The sequence below is a fragment of the Musa acuminata genome, chromosome BXJ1-4 (assembly GCF_036884655.1).
Source record: "Musa acuminata AAA Group cultivar baxijiao chromosome BXJ1-4, Cavendish_Baxijiao_AAA, whole genome shotgun sequence".
Lineage (NCBI taxonomy): Eukaryota > Viridiplantae > Streptophyta > Magnoliopsida > Zingiberales > Musaceae > Musa > Musa acuminata.
Window position 1 is genome coordinate 23,498,187 of NC_088330.1, and position 21,864 is coordinate 23,520,050.

The window sequence follows — 21,864 nt, forward strand, 5'->3', positions numbered from 1 at the left end:
TTCTGCAAAACTCAAATTTAACATCAGAAACTGATGCAGATTACTACAAACTTCATTGTAGTGCCATCATAATGAGATCGTCTGAAGCAACCAGAATTCCTGACTAAAATTTCAGTTTCCAAGTAACACCACTAGTTCAAAAGAAAAAAAAGTTGCAATACCACGCTGTACACATTGCTATGCATACGTGTATCTAGCATGAATCAACTGACACACATGACATGTTTTGTGTTGGTCGATGTGCCACTCCGATCTGCAGAGAAATGTACCAACGAATGAAATGTCAGGGTGTGTTGATGGGGTCTCCTCATATAACATTTCATAGAGAAGTTTTGCATGCTTTCTTTGAGGTCCTGGACTGGATCTACGACCTTTTTTTATCATCGGTTGGTGGTTCTTCAGGTATACCATGATACAGGCGGTTGAGAACGAAAAGTGCTGTGTCATTATCACGCCAGTAGTTACTGCATGATGTAAACATATTTAGAAAGAATGTAAACATAGCAAAAATCTCAATTCATTTTGAGTTCTCAGATTAGTTCTCACGTATGTGATCCTATGGCTGATAGATAAGGATGATGAAATGTTCCTTCCTACAAGATCAACAAGAACAAATCATTACCCAAGAATTCTCCCATTTATAACAAGTTGTAGAGCAGGAGTCCCGGTCAACAAATCTCCATTTGAATTGTGACCACAATTATTGCTAAATACTGAAAATACTTATAAGATAAGTGGAGTCCATCAAAGAGTAATTTCTTGGAAGTGTACAAAATCCACAATATCAGAGAAAAGAAGCTTCAATCAGAAAAGGGATGCATAAAAGCCATTTATTAAATTACCTGGAGAACAAAGTCGATTCGACCATATTCACAGCCTGTCAACCGTTCAATCATGAAGGAACCATATGATCTTTCTCTTTTCTCATCTTCCACAGTTTCTACAATGTACAATTAGTGATCACTTCTTGTCCACAATTACAGCACAATAAACGCCATATCAAGAAAGAAGAAAAGAGAAAAAGACATATGCAATGAGAACTTACCTTTAGCTTTATTCTTGTTTTGTCTTTGAAAAGTGCTAGCCACTTTGACCTGTTACCCAAAATATAGGAAATTATAAAGGAACCATACTTTGACCTGTTTGAAAAGTGCTAGCCGAATGAAATGTCAGGGTGTGTTGATGGGGTCTCCTCATATAACATTTCATAGAGAAGTTTTGCATGCTTTCTTTGAGGTCCTGGACTGGATCTACGACCTTTTTTTATCATCGGTTGGTGGTTCTTCAGGTATACCATGATACAGGCGGTTGAGAACGAAAAGTGCTGTGTCATTATCACGCCAGTAGTTACTACATGATGTAAACATATTTAGAAAGAATGTAAACATAGCAAAAATCTCAATTCATTTTGAGTTCTCAGATTAGTTCTTACGTATGTGATCCTATGGCTGATAGATAAGGATGATGAAATGTTCCTTCCTACAAGATCAACAAGAACAAATCATTACCCAAGAATTCTCCCATTTATAACAAGTTGTAGAGCAGGAGTCCCGGTCAACAAATCTCCATTTGAATTGTGACCACAATTATTGCTAAATACTGAAAATACTTATAAGATAAGTGGAGTCCATCAAAGAGTAATTTCTTGGAAGTGTACAAAATCCACAATATCAGAGAAAAGAAGCTTCAATCAGAAAAGGGATGCATAAAAGCCATTTATTAAATTACCTGGAGAACAAAGTCGATTCGACCATATTCACAGCCTGTCAACCGTTCAATCATGAAGGAACCATATGATCTTTCTCTTTTCTCATCTTCCACAGTTTCTACAATGTACAATTAGTGATCACTTCTTGTCCACAATTACAGCACAATAAACGCCATATCAAGAAAGAAGAAAAGAGAAAAAGACATATGCAATGAGAACTTACCTTTAGCTTTATCCTTGTTTTGTCTTTGAAAAGTGCTAGCCACTTTGACCTGTTACCCAAAATATAGGAAATTATAAAGGAACCATACTTTGACCTGTTAGACACTTTGTAATTTCCTTTATGTTCACATACCATATGCATTTGACAATCAATTATATTAAAATTTTTAAACCATGATTTGAGAAGGAAGAATATTCCACTAAATGATGTTTAACCATTTCTCAAAAATATTTTTGACTCTACAAAATCAAAGACACTGTAAGAGTTGTCCAAACAGGTATCTTTCAACAGACTTATAGCATCTTATACACAATCATGAAGTAAATTCATCATATTTTTTCCTATATGACTATTCAAATTCCCTCCAATTATAGTTTCTTAATTAAAGGTATTTGCTGAGTGATTTCATCTAACTTTTACCAATATTCTCTTTTTGTTTAATCATCCAATATTAAGGGGCATGCCATTGAAAGATCTATCAACATCTAATGTTCACATAGTTGTCACAGAACTCATATTAAGTTTTACAAGTGCATTTTTATGCCAGTTTCAAGACAGATTCGGCAATATCACATAAACTAAGTAATTATTTTGCTGAGATAAATATAGTATTTGCAATTGCATATCAATGTTATTTTAGAAAAAAACAATCTCATCAACTAGTACTACAGTACATGAATTTTTCCATCGATACTTTCCAGGAGATATATATCATTTTCCCAAAAGATACTAACATGGCACACATGCCTATGTATAGTCTGGATGTGGAAAACCGAGCACCTAACTTGCAAGTTCTGGCATGGCATCTGGTACATACCATGCTGAGCTAGGCAAGCATAAGCTCAGCACACAGCTCAATAACCTTGGCTCAATTTAAGGGGAAACAAAAAGAAGTTCAATCAATTTCAAGTAATCCAATTACATTACTAGACAAGTATTATCACTACTGAGATGAATCAAGAAGAAAATGATGAATAAATATGCAATGTACCCTCAAAGAATTTAGCTGACTCATTATGCTTTCGGAGCGTGCAGCTATATCTTCAGTGAATTCCTGCATTTGGCATTATAATAATTAGGGTGATAGGATTTCAGAAGCTATCTGATCTTAAAATCTAACCTGAAATCCAATATGCAACCTCCTCCCGCCCCTGTGGTAGGGAATAAGAACAGGTCTCTTGTTTAAGTACTCCTTGCAGATAAGCGGTTCTACTCTGTGAAAGATGAACGCAGACTCATATAACAGGTTTCTCAATTCAAGTTAAGCTTTGTGTTCCATTGCAAATGACATAGATGCATGCAGATGCAGATGTAGTTACCTATGTATTATATGTTAACATATAACATAGTGTTGTTTTTAAGCATTAAACAAAGAAGAAAGCAAAGAAGATAAAGATAAAACCAAAGGAAGGTAGATAAAGAATAATAGAAAAACCTGTATGCAACAGGATCAAAAGGATGAAAAATGTTAAACATCTGCCTGCAAGATGGCATCTCTTCAGATATTTTTTCATCTTCCCAATAAGCTTGCCCCCTGCCTTAAAGGAAAAACAGATTATCTTAAGAAAAGTGTTTCTGACCAATTTTATAAACAGCAAGAGATGCATTTGATCAAATTCTATTTAATTTATAAGGAGATAATTCAAGTCGGAATGAAAAGTTATCTTTCTGCAGTTTGATGTGTTCCACCTAGCAAATAAAGAACTGGGTCAAAATATCAATTTGTTTGCCAGATGAGGCCTTCAACCATACTAGTTGTTTTAAACACATTTGTTTTGATTGATGTTGCATCAATTATCGCTTTAGTGTAAAAATTTTGCAAGAAAATTATTCTTTTCTTTTGTCCCCTTTTGGAAGTATAAATCATAACAGCTAAGAAGACATAATTGATAGATAATTACCAAGGCAAAAAAAAAGAAAAGAACAAACTGCCAATTAATACATTGCAAACCAAAAAGAACTTACAAACACAAAAATCTGCTATGCAGATTCATTGCAATGCTCACATTTTGATCCTTAAATAGTTTAAGAGCAGTCATTCAAGTAACATCTAGTGTGCCAGAATATGAGCAAGGCTTGCTCAAATATTTCTTTGGTGATCATGCACATGTATTAGATAAATGAAAAAAAAAAAAGATTAGCACCTCAGAATATACTCAATTACAGAAGCAAGAAGCAGAAATTCAAGAAAAATGAACATGACAATAATCTGAAGAAGAAATAATCCATAAGGAGAACCCCAGGTCAATTTTGGCATTTCGAAACATAGGTTCATCAATTTTGACTAAAAAATGCTCATATGTGGTTATATACTAGGCTTAATGATGAGGTCATGTAAGGGACTGTACTGGATACACAATAGCCAAAAGGCAGATTATAAATTCTAATTTGAATAATGGGGCAGTACACACAGAGTACCCAAAAGGCCCAAACGATATCACCCAAGTCAGAGCAGATATGAGAATGCAAAGACATGGACAGTGGATAAAACGAAAATGTTAAGTTTCATACATTTACTGAATACAATGTAGAAGTATATTCCACACTCGAAGTTCTGTTCTCTTTTATTGTGGTCACTGAAGTGAAAGACAAAGTACTTATCCCAACATCTTGAAGTCAGAACTTTTTTCTTAAGCTAATCTCTGGTACTTCTGGTAGAATACCAAGCATAACATTACTGTATAATCTTTTACATCAAAAGTATCTTTTAGGATAAACTGTTATATGTTGTCCATCACATCCTAAAGTTCAACCAGTTTTTAAATTGAATCAAATTAATCAAATAAAAGTCCACATTCAAGTCATAAACAATAGTCTAGAAAGGTTAAACGGTTTGGCCACCTTCATGTAATTTATGTATCACATTTGATCAATTAAGTGTTAATCATGAAAGAAATAGCTGTCAAGATATCTCTAGTTCTCTACTACCTTTACTAAATTAAGTCCATAAAATTACAGCCATCTAAGATTTCACAGAAGCATATTAACATGTTTAGGAGCATCAAAATCCCTGACACTACTTGATCTTTAAGTAAATAAATTAATAGATTCAAATGAACCACTCTAAAATGTTTAAGGCACAGTAGGCAACATAGGTGTTACACAATTTGAATCAATAATTGTACAAAGTGAGCAAAGAAAAAAAAAGAGACAAACGGCCAAACTAGTCAAATTTGAGATGGAATAAACTTCCAAAAAAGTAAAGTAAGAGAGTAAGGTTTTAATGTAGCATTTAGCTATGTATTTAACATAGATCAGCTTTACAACATGGTATGGGATAGCAATTAACATCAAAGGAAGCCATGAAAGTTGTATACCAACTCCTATGCGGACATTTCGGAGGGCAAGAAAGACACCCAGTGGTGATCCAACAGCAAAAAATGTATCTACCTGATAAAAAAGATGAGCAAACATGCTAGTGATTATTACAAAGGTTCAAAAAGGACAACCTTGATGAGTTATCTGAAGATAGCCTACGAAAAATACAATGAAATAAGACAATGATCAGCAGGTCACTAAAACTATCATCACCAATCAGGAAAATAATAACTTGAGGAAAAACAAAATAATAACAAATTGGAAATAGAACAATTATATATTTACCTTAAAATTAAGCCTAGTATATTTGATATAAGGTGTATATTGCTTTTTACTATCATCTAGCACTGAAGATAACCTTCCAAAAGAAGATGAACTTGTCATAGATTTGACCATTTGACCTGTCCACAAACAACAAAATATATCTACAATGGATAAGAATCAACATATTAACTCAGAGAAGCTTCAACAGTTAAAAATTTACTTTTTCCATGATAAACTTCAAGGAAACTACCATTGTCAAAGTTACTGGAACAGGAAGCTGAGTGATGATTTTTCTCTAGTTCTGCAACTTTTGCTCTGAGGGACTTCACCTGTTAAAAACTTGTTAAATTTCAATATTTATAGTAAAGGAAACCAATCTAATATCCAGTCATCTAACAGAATCAACAAAGCTTGACAAAACCTCAAATACCTATAACAGCCAGAAATATCTATGCTAGTAAAATGAAATCCCTTTTTATCTGAAAACATATAATAATATGAAAATAAGCCATACCTCTTCCATCAACATGGACACTAATTTGCCTTTGTCAATTAAATCTTCAGATGGATGCCCAGCATCTCGGACTTCATTACCATGAAAATCCCTACTTATGCCTGGATTTGCATCAGAATCTCTATCTTCTGCATATATTGTTTCTGCAACATTCTTATTTACCTCATTGACTCGTTCAAAGATTGTGTGTTTCTTTTTACTAAATAATTTAGCTGAATCATCTGATTCTTGGATGCCATCATTGCATAAGAAATCCTCTTGCTGGCCTCTAGTAACACCACAATCTTCAACGCAAGAAACATCTGGTGTTTTTTCCTCATTGACTTTGGTATATGGATTTGACATGGAACTGCCTTTTACAGATACATGTGTTGCTGGCCTTGAAGCTGCACCATTTTTATTGTTGTTATTGTTAAAATTCAAGGCACGATGATATTCAACAGGTTGGTAAGTTACATTAACAATACATTCTTGCTTTGGGATGCAGAAGTCATCCACGAAGGCAGCCTCCACAGGAAGTGTTGCAGAAGAGTCTTGATAGCAAAGGATGTCATAAGATAGAACACTTCCTAATGAATGGCCAAATATTGAAATCTGCAAAAAGCTTGCACACAATGGAATCTCTGAGTGAAAAGTGTTAGTGATTGATAGAAATTATATTTAGTTTGATCCATAGACTGCTTAATTACAAACCTTCCCATCATAGCCTGGGTTTCTCTTGAGAAACTTTGCATACAATCTATTTAACTGGTTGGAGACCTAAAAATAAGAGAATAATTTAGGTACTAAACAAATCAAGTTGGATGCCTAAATTCCTCAGAGAAACAACGGCTATACAAAAATATTGCATTAAATGATCAACTGTCGATGAAGATCACCTCCTACCATTATTCTAATTACCAAAGTTATGTTCAGAATTGCATCTAAAGGCTAACAGGTTGTGTCCAAAATAGGTGTGGACTACTGATACCAAGTTGAACTGGTACCATAACAGCTTGACGACTGATCAGAATAGGTGTTGATCTAGAATTGGAATAATCGGTGTCTTCACCCTTCCAATATATGAGTCCCTTGATAACAGACATCTCTCATGAAATCCTCAAATACAAAGACAATAAGACAAAATGGATAATGATAACAGTAACAAATTAGTACTTCTCTATTACTCTTTGAATATCATTGACAAATCAAAAAGTAAAATCAGTATGCTACCAATAAAACGGAATATGAAGAAAACTTACTGAGTCAATTATATTTTGACAATAGATAGGACTCATGTAGTATAGAACATCATGAACAGTGGCACTCAATGTTGCACGTAGACCTCGAACACCATCCAAGGTGATTTTTTCAATTATAGTCTCACTACTAAGCTCCAAGCCCCTTCTCCACTAAAATATGCATAACTTGATCAATAAGGCCACAGAAAAAAAGGAGAAGAATCCAGCATGAGAGCCCATAGACATTAACTAGCTACAAGAATCATAGTAGAACCAGGAAAATTTTGCAACTTAATAATTATTACGAACAAAGGCTCAAGACATTTCTGTTGTTAATTGATATGAACAAAGGATTAAACCATTTCCGCTCATAAAGATATTCTTTATTCTATGCAAATGATAAATCCATCTCACGTCATCATGGTGAACAAATTGAAGTAACTAGAAAAATGTACAAGATTAAAATTTTTGAAGAGAAATATTACAAAATTTAGTGATTCAAAGGTACATGTTAAAATAAGATCGTGCAACAGTTATATGTCATGCCTGAGTATACAAGTAGTTCCATCATAGAGACTTCTATAATGATAATTTACATTTTTTTATGTCAGTTAAATAAAGAAAGTCTATGACATTAAGCACTGTGTTTGCTCATTTATCTTACAAGAAGAAAACCAAGGGAGCTGATCTTATTATGTCAATAACCTAGTATTCTTGTATTGATATCCTGGGATAAAAAAGATTCAAGTGATACAACTAGATTGTTAAAGACCACAAGAAAATAGAAGCTCATAGCCTCATTCCACAGGCTGCTGCAGAATGAATGAGCCCCTATACTTGAAATTAGTGACTCAAGATGATAACCAAGGGAAAAATAAGTACACATATAGAATTCTTAATTTTTATATCGAAATGGGGTCTTCAGTTTGAAGCTGAAGCTGTCTCCAAGGGAAAAATATTAAAATGTCACTTGAGGTTGCAGGCAAGATTCTAGACACCAACAAACCACATTAAGGTACCAACTATTTGAGGTTAGTTGCATAGATCTAATCCCACCATTAGCTCTAACAAAGGCAATATCATACTTGGTTAGTTGGTTGAAGGTAAAATTGAGAGAATTTTTTTTCAAAGCATAATGTAGATCAACCATCATTCTCAAATTGGATAAAGAAACATTGCAAACAGTGACAAAAGAACTAGTTGTTTCAAGTCAGTTTGTTCTCTTTCATGTAGCTTTAAGTTTCACTAGAGAAAACAAGTATATTTTAGGCATTCTCAGAAATCATCAACAACTTTTGGACATCTGTTAAACACACCTGAGTAGCTACTTATGATTTTAAAGTATTCCACAAGAATTATGAGTTGTAGATAGACTGCATGTAACAACAGATGCTCCAAATAAGTATATACATTGTACAATATCTTGAAATAATACGAAATTTAACCAAAAAAATGAACTAAAAAACTATAGAATTTATTGGGGTCGGCAAATACTTTGGATTCCTAGTGGCAGTGATAAGGAATTCAAGTATAAAAAGACTTCTATATGAAGAGACAGGTGTGAGAAAGATTGATGAAAGAAATATTTGACAAATTGACAAAGGAGGGTAAAAGATCTTATTCAACAACGTCAAACAAAACATTGAAATGACAAAAATTAGGTTCTATTGTAAAACTTTCCAAATTATTATAGTTTAATAACAAAAGCAAGATATATTATATACCTGGCAAGGAACAAATAGAACCCTCTGGGTGCTTCTCTGGTATGCAGTTAAGTGTCTATCAGCTAGGCTTGCTGTTATACGACCGAAATCAGCAACATCATCAACCACATTAGCATTCTCCAACCTCTGTCCAATACCATGAACCATAAAAACTAGATGGCCAACTGGCACCTGCGGAAGAATGCACATGGGTTAAATTAAAAGGAACAATGGAGAATCTATTTTCAATTGGTGAAAAACACAATCCCGATGATTTGAACTAATAACAAACTGAGTGGGATGACAATCATTTACTGCCTTGCCATTCCAAAGTATTCCGAATACCAACCATACTATGCATGACTAACTGGATGACCTTGGTAATGATATGGGTATCATGTCATGTTGAAGGCATATCAACAGAGTATTGGAAACATATGTGGTATGTAGTGTTCAGAACCCGTTGGTATGAACTGGTTCACCAAAGAATTGGCACAACACTATAACATAAATGACAATAATTGGTCATTAATATGTTGTGCAAGCATAGACTGGGCTTCTCTAAAGCAGCAGATGCTCAGCTTGAGTTCCAGCCTAACTCCAGTATATATGATGAGGCTCATTTCACCAGGGAAGACAAGTGAAGAGAAACTTTTTAACTTAAACAGTCAAGCTGTGCTGCAGTCAGTGTAAGTTGCTCCTGGATCCCAGTGGAGGTTTTCTAATATCTACAAAAGAAAGCCTCAACAAGTTGGTAACATGATCAACTTGTGTTTCTGCACCTATTTGTTGCTGCTTGTTCATGAGTTCCCAAATAAGACTATGATAACCAAAGGGCTACTTGTATATGAGTACTGTACTAGTTTAATGATAAAGTCAAACTCAGGTGATAGCTCAAATCCTTGTACTTTTAAGTTTTATCTGCACAAGGCTGTCAATCTTCAGGACCTCCAATTAGAACATTTCTTGTGATGGACAAGTAAATAAGAAATCCAAAAGCTAAAGGAAAATAAACAAAGCTAGATCATAGGATAACATGATTACTTTGAAGACTTAATTTTGTTTAACAACATCTTAACTTCAATCAGATAGCAATTATTTTGTGTTGGATAAATGTGGTGTCCCCTGTCAGCACTAAACTAAAAACTTGAATACCATGGACCTATGGTGTGAATTTATCTGGAAACCTAATACGCAGATAATTCATGGAAGTACAAATTATAAAATTACTCTTAATGGTATAAAGATGAAGGTAACTTCGATCTTTAAGAAGATATTTCCTCTAAGTATCAATTATAAAACTAATATTAATGGTATAAAGATGAAGGCAACTTGGATCTTTGACAAGAACCTGAGAACAGTAATCATCCATGGCTTCCTCTTTCTGCTGATGCAGCTCATCCTAACAGAAAGATAAATAAGATTATCAAAGTTAAATAAAATTCAAGCAGAAAGATTTAGAACTGAAAAAACATCCAAAGGCATGAAAAAATCTCCTCGTCTAATCAAAGATCTAAAGAAAACTTGAAGCCTCAAAATATCATTCTGATTTATATAGCTAGGTAAATTTTATTTATTTAAGAGAAAATTTTGAATTCTATATATGTAAATTCTAACTCATCATCACTGTGTAAAATGCCTGCACTTTGTTAAGAGATTTTGATCTGCACAACTAGAACATAAAGGAGAAAAAACGCAAGCATTGAGGACAATATGTACGGCTAGATTAAGTAGTCATGATCTAACTTTAGTATGTATATCCATATCTGCAGCTACTAAATATTACTTGAGGTAGTTAGCTCAAAGTAACTATGCTGAGATGTATAAAGACAACCATATAACTCAACAAACATGCTCTGACAGTGCCAGAAGACTATAGAAAGTCACATATGCCCAGAGGTCATCTACATCATGACACATTTTATTCTAGAAATACTAGCTATTCTTAGCATGACATCGAGGTATCTTATAGCTATTACTCAAACAAGCATGAAAGTTATGCGCGCAGATTCATTAATTGTAGTAAAAAGGTAGTTCAGATGTATGTAGTTCCAAGTTAATGCCAGATAAAAAGAATCTCAGTTATAGTTTTCCTGGCTACAGATCAAACATGCAAGCCAAATTCCATTAAATGAATCTTTAAACAAGACGCCCCACAGCAAACTCCATTGTGAAAAAATCTTTTTGAGGAATTGGAGTTGATATGTCTGACCCATGCATAATATAGTGAAAAATGGATCCTTGAACCCATATCAAATATTAGCCATCTGTCAAAGAAAAAAGAATGAACTGATCTTGTAGAGTTTTTTAAAAAAATTAATTTCTTCATTCAAAAATTGTGCAGGGGAAAAATTGGATTCAATTGTCAAACTGGTATAACAGATACAGCTCAACCCCAGAAAAAAATATTTCAATTTCTGGACAAGCATTACTATAAACTGAAGTCAATTTTTTTTCTATTGGTATCAATCTTGATGTATATACTGACCCTCTCATTAATACCCTCTCTCCCTGTCCCACATATTGGCTTTGAAGAGCATGATTTTTGCTCCAAGTTTTCTGTCCTTATAAAGTGCATCTTGGATGAATTTATGCAAGTACCTATCTCGTAAAGAGCATAAATACACCATTGTGTCGCAAATTATCTCTGTTAGTTTTGTATTTTATCTAGAAGTATGTATGTCCCATTTGCATATTGTTCCTGCACTGCTCATTCACAAATTCAAATGGTCATTATAAATAAATTGCAAGGCAAGTATAAAAGATCAGGAAAAGAAAGAAAACAACCCAGGCACATATATATTTAAATAAAAATCAGCAAGCATTAGTTGCATTAGCAAATGGAAACAACGTCATGACAATGGCAAGGACTCACAAGTTTGTTATTCGTTATTCCTACGACAAAAGATTTAGAACAAATAAGACTAACCTGACTTGGCTTTGCAGAAGGGGAAAAACCACGTCTTAGTTTAACCCTATTTCCACCTCCCATATTAAGAGAAAAACTAGATCTGTCAAATGCTAACCAAGCCTCCCAAGAATCATCATCTCCTGTGAAAATGGCATGCAGTCCCTGTGCAAGAAATTAATTTTAGCTACAGCAAGTAGCAATCTTTCTAACCACTTCATGCTCATACCTCTGTGGTGCCTTGTAAATCAATTCTGGCAGCAAATTGACCTGAAGGTTGAAAGGTCCTACGACGCCAGACCTTAATGCAGCAAATAGTCCAATATGATTCAGTTATATATTATTCAAGAATCAACAAATGACATAATGGAGTTTTTTGCTTATTCTTTCGGTTAGGGTGAGAGAGAGAGAGAGAGAGAGAGAGAGAATATGGGAACAATATAAATAACTTGAAGCATATTATAAGTAAAAGAGTAATGAATAATATGGTATAGCAAATTCATAATAAAGCATACTAATTGAGAAGCATAGTGGATCAAGGAACCAAAAAAAATTAATTAATCAAGAAGAGACAAACATATTAGAATGTCAGATCCCCCAAAGTTTCAAATAGACGATTAATAAATTTTTATAGGACTTCAACAAAGTAAAAGATAATAAAGATATTAGTCCCTCCTAAGTCCATTCCAATACATCATCCCCCTCAACCAATCCGCAGATCCTATGGACCAAGTATAAAGTGCATACAAGTAAATAATTTCAATTATGTAGTAGACATAACAGTTCAATTATTTTTTTTGCACTTATTATACTTCTAATAGGGAGAAAATAGAGAATCTGAGAGAAGCACTTAAAATAAATCAAGAAGTGGTAACTGTTGTAGCAAAGAAAAACCTGACAGCGGTAGGCCAACTCCAGTTGCTCTGCAACATCTTCACGAAGCGGAAGCCAATCATTACCATCTTTATGAGCAAACCAGTGACCTCGCAAAACACGTCTGTTTTCACCACTCCAGTACACAGGAAAACAGTGCCGCTTAATTAAATCTACCTGCAAATATAACAAGTTACCAATGAACCAAACTATGATATTATTATGAGTTATTTCCTCCTAAAGAAGCTCAATCATATTAAACTGCATTAGGCTTTCAAAACTACCATAAAAGTAGGATAAGCTTTAGAGAAGAAGTTTATGAGACACAATTTCCGGGATTTATAAGCAAAATATCCAACATGCTTAATTGTGTTCCTTACTGATCCAAACAAGGACATGCTGACCTCTTCAACGAAGTCCACATGAATGATTACTTTCACAGCCAAAAACAGCCCAAGAAGTTAGACATGATGGTGCTAATGAGTTTCAAAATGTGTGAACTTCAGGTCCACTCTTTATCTGCTTTGTAAAATATATTCTGAATTTGAAATATTTTAAAAATCTTTGATAGAACAATGATCGAATGGATCATCCAGGGAGCACAAGCAACAGAATTAGAGAATCACATTTTAAGCTCTACTGTGATGTCAATGTTCCCACCTTCCATACTGTTCATCTTTCCATAATTGACCAGTTCATACATTTTTATAAACAAAGAGATCTTTTTTTAAATTTTTACAATTCTCTTAAGCAAAAAATGGCTGGTTTCACAAAGTTTGATCCAGAAAGCAAGTAAAATTATTAACAGATTAGGTACTCAGGTCCCGTTTTAGATCAAGGCACCTCAACTGTTCTTCTTTCTTTAATATACCAGCTCGCAACATTTTCATAAAATAATAATCTACAAATTAACAAGTTTGCATTCATATATTATGATAGAAAGTTTCAGTGTTCTATCTCAAAAATTATTAAAGCAAAAGCATGACTGTTTTACATGCTCAAGAATCCATCAAGCTGAAGTGGAAACATGAATAAAATGGTTACTATCAAATTAAATACACAGACAGTACTTAAAGAAACTGAACAATCCCTAAAACCTAGAATTAATGCAAGAGTTTTACAGTGCTAATGAATATATAAGCATACTAAATCAGTTCAAACTATATAATGCATCCCATCCAAACTAAAACAAAATCACACACATATATAGAGAAGAGAAACATGTAACTAAAATAAAACCTGACAATCATAACCACATAATTCAAATTAGACCATCAAAAGAATTGTTCCAGTTATTTTTGTCAAATTCAATCAACAAGACGAAATAATTTCTATATAAAAATTATGGGATTTCTTGATATCAATATAGACAATGAATTATTTTTCCTTCGAAAAACACAGATTTAGCATAAATTTATTAGCACCTAGAAATATCAAAAGAAATGCTTGAAGAGGATACCTCATAAAGGCCACCTTTTACTGGCACACCAACTCTCTCTTCCTCCACTACATACAGTTCATTAGAACCACTAGTAGAAGTCACATAATTAGTTGTCTGAGTTCCACTTGGACCTTTGCTACATTCTGCATACTCTTTCCACCAATGCGCAAGTAGATCTTCTTCCCTCTGCATTCCAATTTCATCATCAATCAAAAGTTAAACAGAAACAGAAAGAAAAAGCATATTGTATATGTACCTGTATTTGTATACGTATATATGTATTTGTATATGTATATATATATATATATATATATATATATATATATATATATACAAGCATATTTATATATACATATACATATGTATATATATATATATATATATATATATATATATATATATATATACATATATATATATATATATATACATATATATATATATATATATATACATATACATATATACATACATATATATATACATATACCTATATACATACATACATACATACATATATATTTACATATATATATATATATATATATATATACATATACATATATACATACATATATATATACATATACCTATATACATACATACATACATACATATATATTTACATATATATATATATATATATATATATATATGTATATCCTTGGTCCATATTATTCTATCATACATCAGATTTCATATATCACCCCTGTAAAAATTCTATCACTTGTCATATTAAGTTCTTGTTGGAACATTGAGCAAATCTCATGGCTTCACTAGACATTTTCAATTTCTTTTTCTTAAGTGTAAGCCTCAGTGGAGTATTGGTCAAAATTGATCAAATCCAGAATTAATTCCAACAACCAGTGTACCAAAATATTTGTCTATTTTCTTTCTCCTCATCCCACTCTTTAACCATATTCTTGGTGCATAGTCCAACCAGTAAAAAGATGGGCTAAAGTAGATTACTTGACAAAATGAGGTCAAATCTAGAATAAATTCCAACAACCAACAGTCAAAGTACTTGTACTTTCTTTCTCTTAGTTCCACTCGTCAATATTCTTGGTGCTTTCACAATCCTATCTTGACAAAATGAGCTGCAGATAGTACTATTAGTGAGAAACCCAACAAATTTTTAACTTAAATATAACAATAAATGACTCTCAGATCCATAACAGCATAATCCAAGTTTAAAGAAATATAAAAGACATAAGTTATGTTAATAGAGTAGTATTAGGACAGGAAAGTTTAGTTGAGCTATTAATGTGACTTTGTAATACTAACTTGCAAGAAAGAGGCCTCAAGAGCAAGAGAGTCTCTCACGCTGAACCGAAAATAATCATCTTTGCCAATTATCTCAATTCGAGGAAGTGAAGCTGAAAGCTCTACAAAACAAAAAAATAAACCCCTTAAGAGAAATTTGCACAAAGATTGCAATGTCTTCTCCATGCCATGATCCAGCATGTGATTTAAATATTACTCATGCAAAATTAAACTACAAAATAAAGATATTGCCATTTATGCCATCAGAATATTCAAATGTTGCTTCCACATTGTTTTTAAGTCAGATTTTTTTATTGAAATTTGACCCATGAACCTTAAATTTGCCTAAATTGCATCCTTTAATCGAACCAAAATTCCACAAGCTGGGGAGAAATTGGAAAAGGAGATAAAATCCTTATACAATCAAAAAATTCATGAATGCAACTGTTCCATCTTTGTCAACTCACGCTTTTCTGCCAGAGGCACTTTGCATAGATACCAACGAACATCTTCCCCATCAGAAGGGCTCTTTGTATGCGCGAGATACTTCTGCCGACTCTTGAACTGCTCAATAGCATCCTCCAATGTGGCGATGTTGGATGGAGTGTTCTTCAACAAGTCAGGGGAACTCCCCTCAACAGGATTAGAACTAGCAGCACCTGAGGAATAAGACGTTGTCACATCCCCACTTTTTCTAACACGACTCTCATCAAAATTCGTCATTACAGTGATCTTAGACTGCTTTCGAAAGCATGAAGCTGGATCACGACAAGCATTACCTGTATTTATCACAACTAACTAATTAAAGGACATAGAGGGGTCTTTCTTGTTACGAAGATATTCAACAAACTGAAGGTTAACCAGTTTGCAAAAGAAGAAATTTTTGATAAGCGAACACAGCGAGGCTACACATCCTAACCAAATATCATCGAAAGTCTAACAAATCAGTAAGCAGAAACCAAAATACTTTGCCCATTCTCCAAGTAAAACACGAGCTGAAACCCTTAAGAATAAAAGAGAAAACAAGCAACCCTAAAATCACTCGAAGAAAAGGGCAAGAAACTTTACGCGTCATCCTCTCCAATCAAGAACGACGGAATCGGTCATAATCGCAACCCGTCCCTTCGATTCCACAGGAAAAAATACGAAACCGATCAAATGAGTAAAAGCAACAAAAGAATACAAAGAAGCGGAGATCAGAAGGAAGATACGTCGGGGAAGAGAATTCACCGGGGGATTACGCGAGCAGGAAACGACTTCGAACCTAAGTGAGGAATCGGCCGAGAGGGGGAAGGAAGATACGTCGGGGAAGAGAACTCACCGGGGGATTACGCGAGCAGGAAACGACTTCGAACCTAAGTGAGGAATCGACCGAGAGGGGGATACTAGAAGAGAAGAGTATAAGGTTAGGTTTGAACGACCGTTCGGAATTTGGAAGAATAGCGAGAGGGAGGGAGATTAAAGAGGAAAAGAAAATTAAATCGACCGTTATCAGGAGGCCGCGCCATCTCGAGTTCAGTTGATAATAGCAAATTTCCAGCTGTAAAAGTAAAACAACTAAAATTCATATCATACAACGAAAAATAAAATAAAAAGAAAAAGAAAATCATATCCTACACACACCACTCATGGCGTGGTCAGCGTGTGGACCCCATCATCACGTTACCCACGGACTCATTGGGTAATAGCTGCCATCCCGATGGACTGTGTTACCCGTGAAAACCATCCAGGTACCCAACCCAATTCCTAGAGGCTTGATACGTGGAACCCACACATGATTTCCGTGAAACCCACGTCACCGATGACACGAGTTCTAACAACACCAAAACGTCAACAGAGAAGCACATTGACAAGAAGATTCAACATAAAAGAAGCCAGGTTGAATCTAAACTAGTCTGTCAAATCACAGAATACATTTCCAATACAGAACACTTATTGGCTGCATGCAAGTCTTGTGAAAGAGGAAGGAAACAACTCTCTAAAACATCACTTGAAGCTATTATTGATCAAGAAACAACTCTCACCCAGGAAACTTGAAGAGGAGACTGCAATCCTAGAAGCTTAAAAAGCTTTATTCGACTATGTGTTGAAGCCGGGGAGAGCCAGGGGAGAAGGCTGATAGCTTGCGAGGAGGTGAGGCCTCCAGCAGCGGTCGTCCAATTGTCGGCTTAACTCTGTGGTCCGATAGTAGTAGTCGGAATGTCCAACCGAGTACATCCGGTGCAAAAACTCGGTAGAGCATGAAGATGTCATACCACCTTGGATGCTTAAGGTATGTGTCACCTCGACAAGCCCCAGCAACCATCAGCTTTGCGAACTCCTCGACATGCCCTCCTGTGAGAGGCACCTAAAGGAAGAAAAAGAAGGCAGAATCCTTTGAGTTAATCTTAAAATTTAAGTAATAGTACTTATCATTAGGCAAAATTGGGACGGATAAGGTTAGACAATATGGAGCCACTTTTTTGGGATGGAAAAAAGAGCTGCATACAACACGAAATATGATTCAGTGAATTTGTTCAAAGGCTGAGGAAATAAACTGAACCTTTTAATGAGATTATGGTTGACACAAAAATATGTAACTATTTGTCACTGAGGAATGATCAAAAGCCAAAAAAAGGGCAAACCAACAGGAACATGCAAATGCTCATTTGAAGGTGACATACCTCTCTTTCTTCCTTCCATTGCATCTCTGACCCTTCTTCAAGCATAAACTTTCCTCTGCTAATATCACTCCCTGTCCACCCATGGGTTGCAATTGTGATCCCTACATCATCTTTGACTTCAAATCTCAACGTCTCGTAGAAACTTATCACAGCTGCCTTTGCTGCCTATAAAGCAATGAATAAGGAAACATGTTTTAGAAAGTCCATCTAGTCACCATTCTAGTATAAATCTATTCCTCAAGAAAAATAGACATATCAAATAAGAATTTTTTTTGCTACTCACTGCATAGAGGCTCATCCTTGGCATAGGAAGCCAGCTTTCCATGGATGCGTTAACAAGGATTCGACCACGAGTCTGCCTCAAGTATGGAAGGGCAACATAAGTCGGATAAACATTCCCCCAGAAATTGATGTCCTGATACATAACATCAAAAATAGTAAATAGGATGTGAGCTCATAAGGACTTTCCGATATAGTTGCTCAGGATCTAACTCATCACACTAGTGCTACACTAATTATGTCAAAACATTGATAACTATGTGTTTAGCATTGCATTCTGCTACCTATTAATTTATACATATAGATTTGGTTCATGGATTTCTCCAATTATCAGATAACTAATATAACTCGGCAAAATTCAATTAGTAGTAACTCTTATGCTAAAGATGCAGGACTCTTCTTCCTCTGGAGTAAAAGGAACCAGCTTATCTGATCTTAGTCAAATTAGTATTCTTAATTAATATGGCTATATAAGATAAATGCAGAAAACAGGTTGTAGGTGGTCATACCATCATATGTGGAAACACCGAAGAATCTGTGGCCTCTTCAAAGTAGAAGTTATGCCCCAGGCTTGCAGCATTCACAAGATGATGCACTGTATAATATTCAGAAGAAAAAAAAAATCTCAATTTCAAGAAAGATGTAATCCTGTATAGTATCCTCAATCAACTACCGAACCTACTATCTGAAATATCTAGTGAGAGAACAAAGTGTAGAAACTTACAATGGCCAAAATAGTTTATAGTATCACTTATGAATCTTCTGCACTCCTCTTCCTTGACGACATCGGAAGCCATCACAAGGACATGCTTGGCACCCAGGAGTCTAGCATTCTCCCTGATACCCCAAAGCCGATGCTCCCTCCTTGCGACCAAAACCAAATTTGCTTTCCTTCTTGCATATTCATAAGCTAATTGCTGCACTTATTATTAGTTATGAGCATTTGAAGGTTTAGATCATACGATTTAATTAGAAGCTGGCTATGACAAGTGTTTGAAATATTCAACTAATTAAATTGCTAGAAGTAGGGAGATATAGTTTCATGCGAATGACAAGACTACTCATTTTTAGAACAATAATTTTTTCCTCAGAATTTATCTTTATATTGAACATTTGCTTTATAACATGAAGACAAAACTAGCATACCTAACTTTTAAATTGTTTTTATATCCAATTTGAAACAAAAAGAACCCCGAGCTTCACTAGAAGGAAACTAAATTGAAATTATTGGTTCAGTTTATGCTAACAACATAGAGGGTATCATAAGAACATTGACATGGTCATTAGGCAAAAAACTTGTGGAGCTTTATGTCATACTTGTATGTACCATCATTACTTATTGGCATCACCTAATCAACATACATTCAATCCAGCTTCAGACCAAGTTCTTCTGGGTTTTCCCTAATCCATATAGAGTTGATCATCAAAAAACTACACACAAAAATTAACTAACTTGATCAATTCTTGAACATTTGATCCCAACTTTTAAAGATACCTAGTCGAAGCAGATTCAGTCAAGAAATAAAACTGTCTAAAATCCTAATAGCTAGAAATGGATAGAGAAAAATGGCTTCTAAAACTCATGCAGATAAGGAGTCACGCTCTAATACTCCTTCAGCCCAGATAAGAATCCATAACAAAGGGGTTGAAGACAACATTCGTCATCAGAAGTTCAAACTGACAGCATTGGAGTAGCATTAACTTAATCTCACAAAACCGACATCTAACCTTGTCATACACAATGCTATCAAAATTTCTAGTATGTGGTTTTTTATTCATCTTAGCACCTCTTCACATTTACTTTTAGCATTCATCATAAGCTTACCAGGTGTAAGAAGGCTCACCTTTTAACCTGCATTACCTCCACAGTGGTCAGAGGTTGATACAAGATCAGCATCCTAAATCTTCCTCTACACGATTTGTTCCCGGGGATGCTTACTGTTTAGTATAATTCTTACCTGCAGTCTACTTTTCATTAAATTTGCGATGGGGGATCTTGCTCACATAACAGAGAAGCAGCTCTAGCTAACAATCATGAAGAAATTAACTTTATTTAATTCGCATTATTATCATTGAGGAGACTTAGCAAGTAGCTCTGTTTCGTACGGGTGACAATTAGCTCATGAAAACCTGAAATAATTTAACAGCAGAAGGTGCTAAGCAGAACTTGATTGATTTCATCATTAAAATATCACCCATTGTTGCCTTTCCTATATATCTGATCGTTCTATAAGATTGCTACACGAAAGTTAAACTCTGTTATGAACTGAATACATACAATACTGGAGATGCAAGGGTGAAGAACCATGAAAGACAGTGATAGGGGATCATCGAGAGTACCTCTCCGATGGCCGAGGAAGCCCCGGTGATGAGGACCACCTTGTTCTCCATGTTCTCTCTGTACAAGGTCTTGAAGAACCACTCCAGAGCATGGAGGAAGGAGAGCGTCGGCCATGCAAAGGCCAGCATCACCATGCCGGCCGGTGGCACCACAAGGTTCAGGATGGCGTTCAAGAGATCCATCGATCAGACGAGAGAGAGGGAGAGAGAGAGCAGACGATGGGGGTAGGAGCGGAGCCCTTGTAGGCGACCTTGTTGAGGAGATAAGAACAGTGGAAGGGAGAGATGAGCAGAGAGGAAGAAACACATAGAGACAGAGAAGGAGAGATCAGCTCGCATCGGGGCGATGACAGGGTTGGCGCAACGCGAGGCATGCACACACGCGTTGTGCTCGCGGGACGAGAGGGCGACGAGTGTGAGCAACCATTTTGGAGCCTCTCCCGATGCAATTTGCTACAGCGACGTGCCTTCCTGTCCTTTCTGCCGCCATCGCCTCTTCTCGGCGTAATGGAGTCACGGCGATCGCTTGAAACCGAGGCGCTGTACTTTTAAGCCCAGCCCTACGAACGATTCACGCATCTCAACGTTCCACCGTATCGATATGTTCGAATCCGATTTGTCTCACCGATCAATTCGATTGGACTGCATTCGAGTTTAGGAAGGAATCTGAATTAAGTAAATCTCAGATATCAGAATCACAATAATTAGGATAAAAATAAATTAATTATAGAAGAAAAAAAAAACAAACAATTTGAATGGGCTAATTATTTTCCAGAAATCAAATAATTGGAGCTTATGAAATTGCAGACCAATTTTTACACATTCTGATTGATTAATCAAAATTTAATTGGAAATATAATTTTAAATTTAAAAGAATCCTATATTTGAAATTTAATCAATTTTTACAAAATTTTAGATGACTAATCTTACTATAAACTATTTTAAAATAGCATTTATTTTTTTAAAATCTAACAATTGGACTCTTATACATTATGAATATAAATGTAAAAGTTTAGATGATCTTTAAGTATGGGATTGTACTTTCACAGACCAATATGTTTTAATTATTAATATTTGATAAAGTGGGTTCAACTTCTCATAATTTTACTTATTTAAATTTTTAGACGTATTTTTCATATTTAATCTT

General features: G+C 34.9%; 2 protein-coding genes across 20 annotated transcripts; both read right to left on the reverse strand.

Annotated features, from left to right (window-relative positions):
* Positions 1-16: 16 nt before the first annotated feature.
* Positions 17-16,878, reverse strand: LOC103974699 (phospholipase SGR2-like). 19 transcript variants are annotated; one of them, XM_065169980.1, is made up of 27 exons: positions 16,666-16,820; positions 16,162-16,214; positions 15,903-16,094; positions 14,191-14,358; positions 12,753-12,908; positions 12,088-12,159; positions 11,880-12,023; positions 10,302-10,352; positions 8,972-9,142; positions 7,269-7,418; positions 6,721-6,786; positions 6,495-6,621; positions 6,028-6,413; positions 5,734-5,842; positions 5,535-5,650; positions 5,249-5,321; positions 3,367-3,469; positions 3,052-3,145; positions 2,923-2,985; positions 1,932-1,980; positions 1,729-1,826; positions 1,433-1,479; positions 1,258-1,350; positions 1,046-1,094; positions 843-940; positions 547-593; positions 17-464 (listed from the first exon to the last, which is right to left on the reverse strand). In XM_065169980.1, exons 3-25 carry the CDS (start codon positions 16,011-16,013, stop codon positions 893-895), a joined length of 2,544 nt encoding a protein of 847 aa, XP_065026052.1. In that variant the 5' UTR covers positions 16,014-16,094; positions 16,162-16,214; positions 16,666-16,820; the 3' UTR covers positions 17-464; positions 547-593; positions 843-892. The 19 variants fall into 19 exon arrangements, with proteins under 19 accessions (XP_065026052.1, XP_065026068.1, XP_065025987.1 ...); XM_065169996.1 differs by lacking the exon at positions 16,666-16,820 and adding an exon at positions 16,504-16,522; XM_065169915.1 differs by lacking the exon at positions 16,666-16,820 and adding exons at positions 15,457-15,557; positions 16,355-16,425 and having other exon boundaries at positions 15,903-16,214.
* A 415-nt stretch (positions 16,879-17,293) lies between these two features.
* On the reverse strand, positions 17,294-21,246 carry LOC135650551 (11-beta-hydroxysteroid dehydrogenase B-like). Its single transcript, XM_065170013.1, has 6 exons — positions 20,718-21,246; positions 19,102-19,294; positions 18,887-18,972; positions 18,382-18,513; positions 18,099-18,263; positions 17,294-17,782 (listed from the first exon to the last, which is right to left on the reverse strand). The coding sequence occupies exons 1-6, from the start codon at positions 20,898-20,900 to the stop codon at positions 17,507-17,509; spliced, it is 1,035 nt and encodes a 344-aa protein (XP_065026085.1). The 5' UTR covers positions 20,901-21,246; the 3' UTR covers positions 17,294-17,506.
* Positions 21,247-21,864: the final 618 nt, after the last annotated feature.

Excerpts from the sequence above, each read along its gene's own strand:
- LOC103974699 (XM_065169903.1), bottom strand. Across the intron at positions 12,909-14,190 it reads TAAAAGGTGGCCTTTATGAG|GTAGATTTAATTAAGCGGCA; the intron begins GTATCCTCTTCA and ends TTATATTTGCAG. Across the intron at positions 5,651-5,763 it reads TTCCAGTAACTTTGACAATG|GTCAAATGGTCAAATCTATG; the intron begins GTAGTTTCCTTG and ends GTTTGTGGACAG.
- LOC135650551 (XM_065170013.1), bottom strand. The coding sequence starts at position 20,900 with ATGGATCTCTTGAACGCCATCCTGAACCTTGTGGTGCCACCGGCCGGC. Across the intron at positions 18,973-19,101 it reads TATAAACTATTTTGGCCATT|TGCATCATCTTGTGAATGCT; the intron begins GTAAGTTTCTAC and ends AATATTATACAG. Across the intron at positions 18,514-18,886 it reads CGGTGTTTCCACATATGATG|GACATCAATTTCTGGGGGAA; the intron begins GTATGACCACCT and ends GTTATGTATCAG.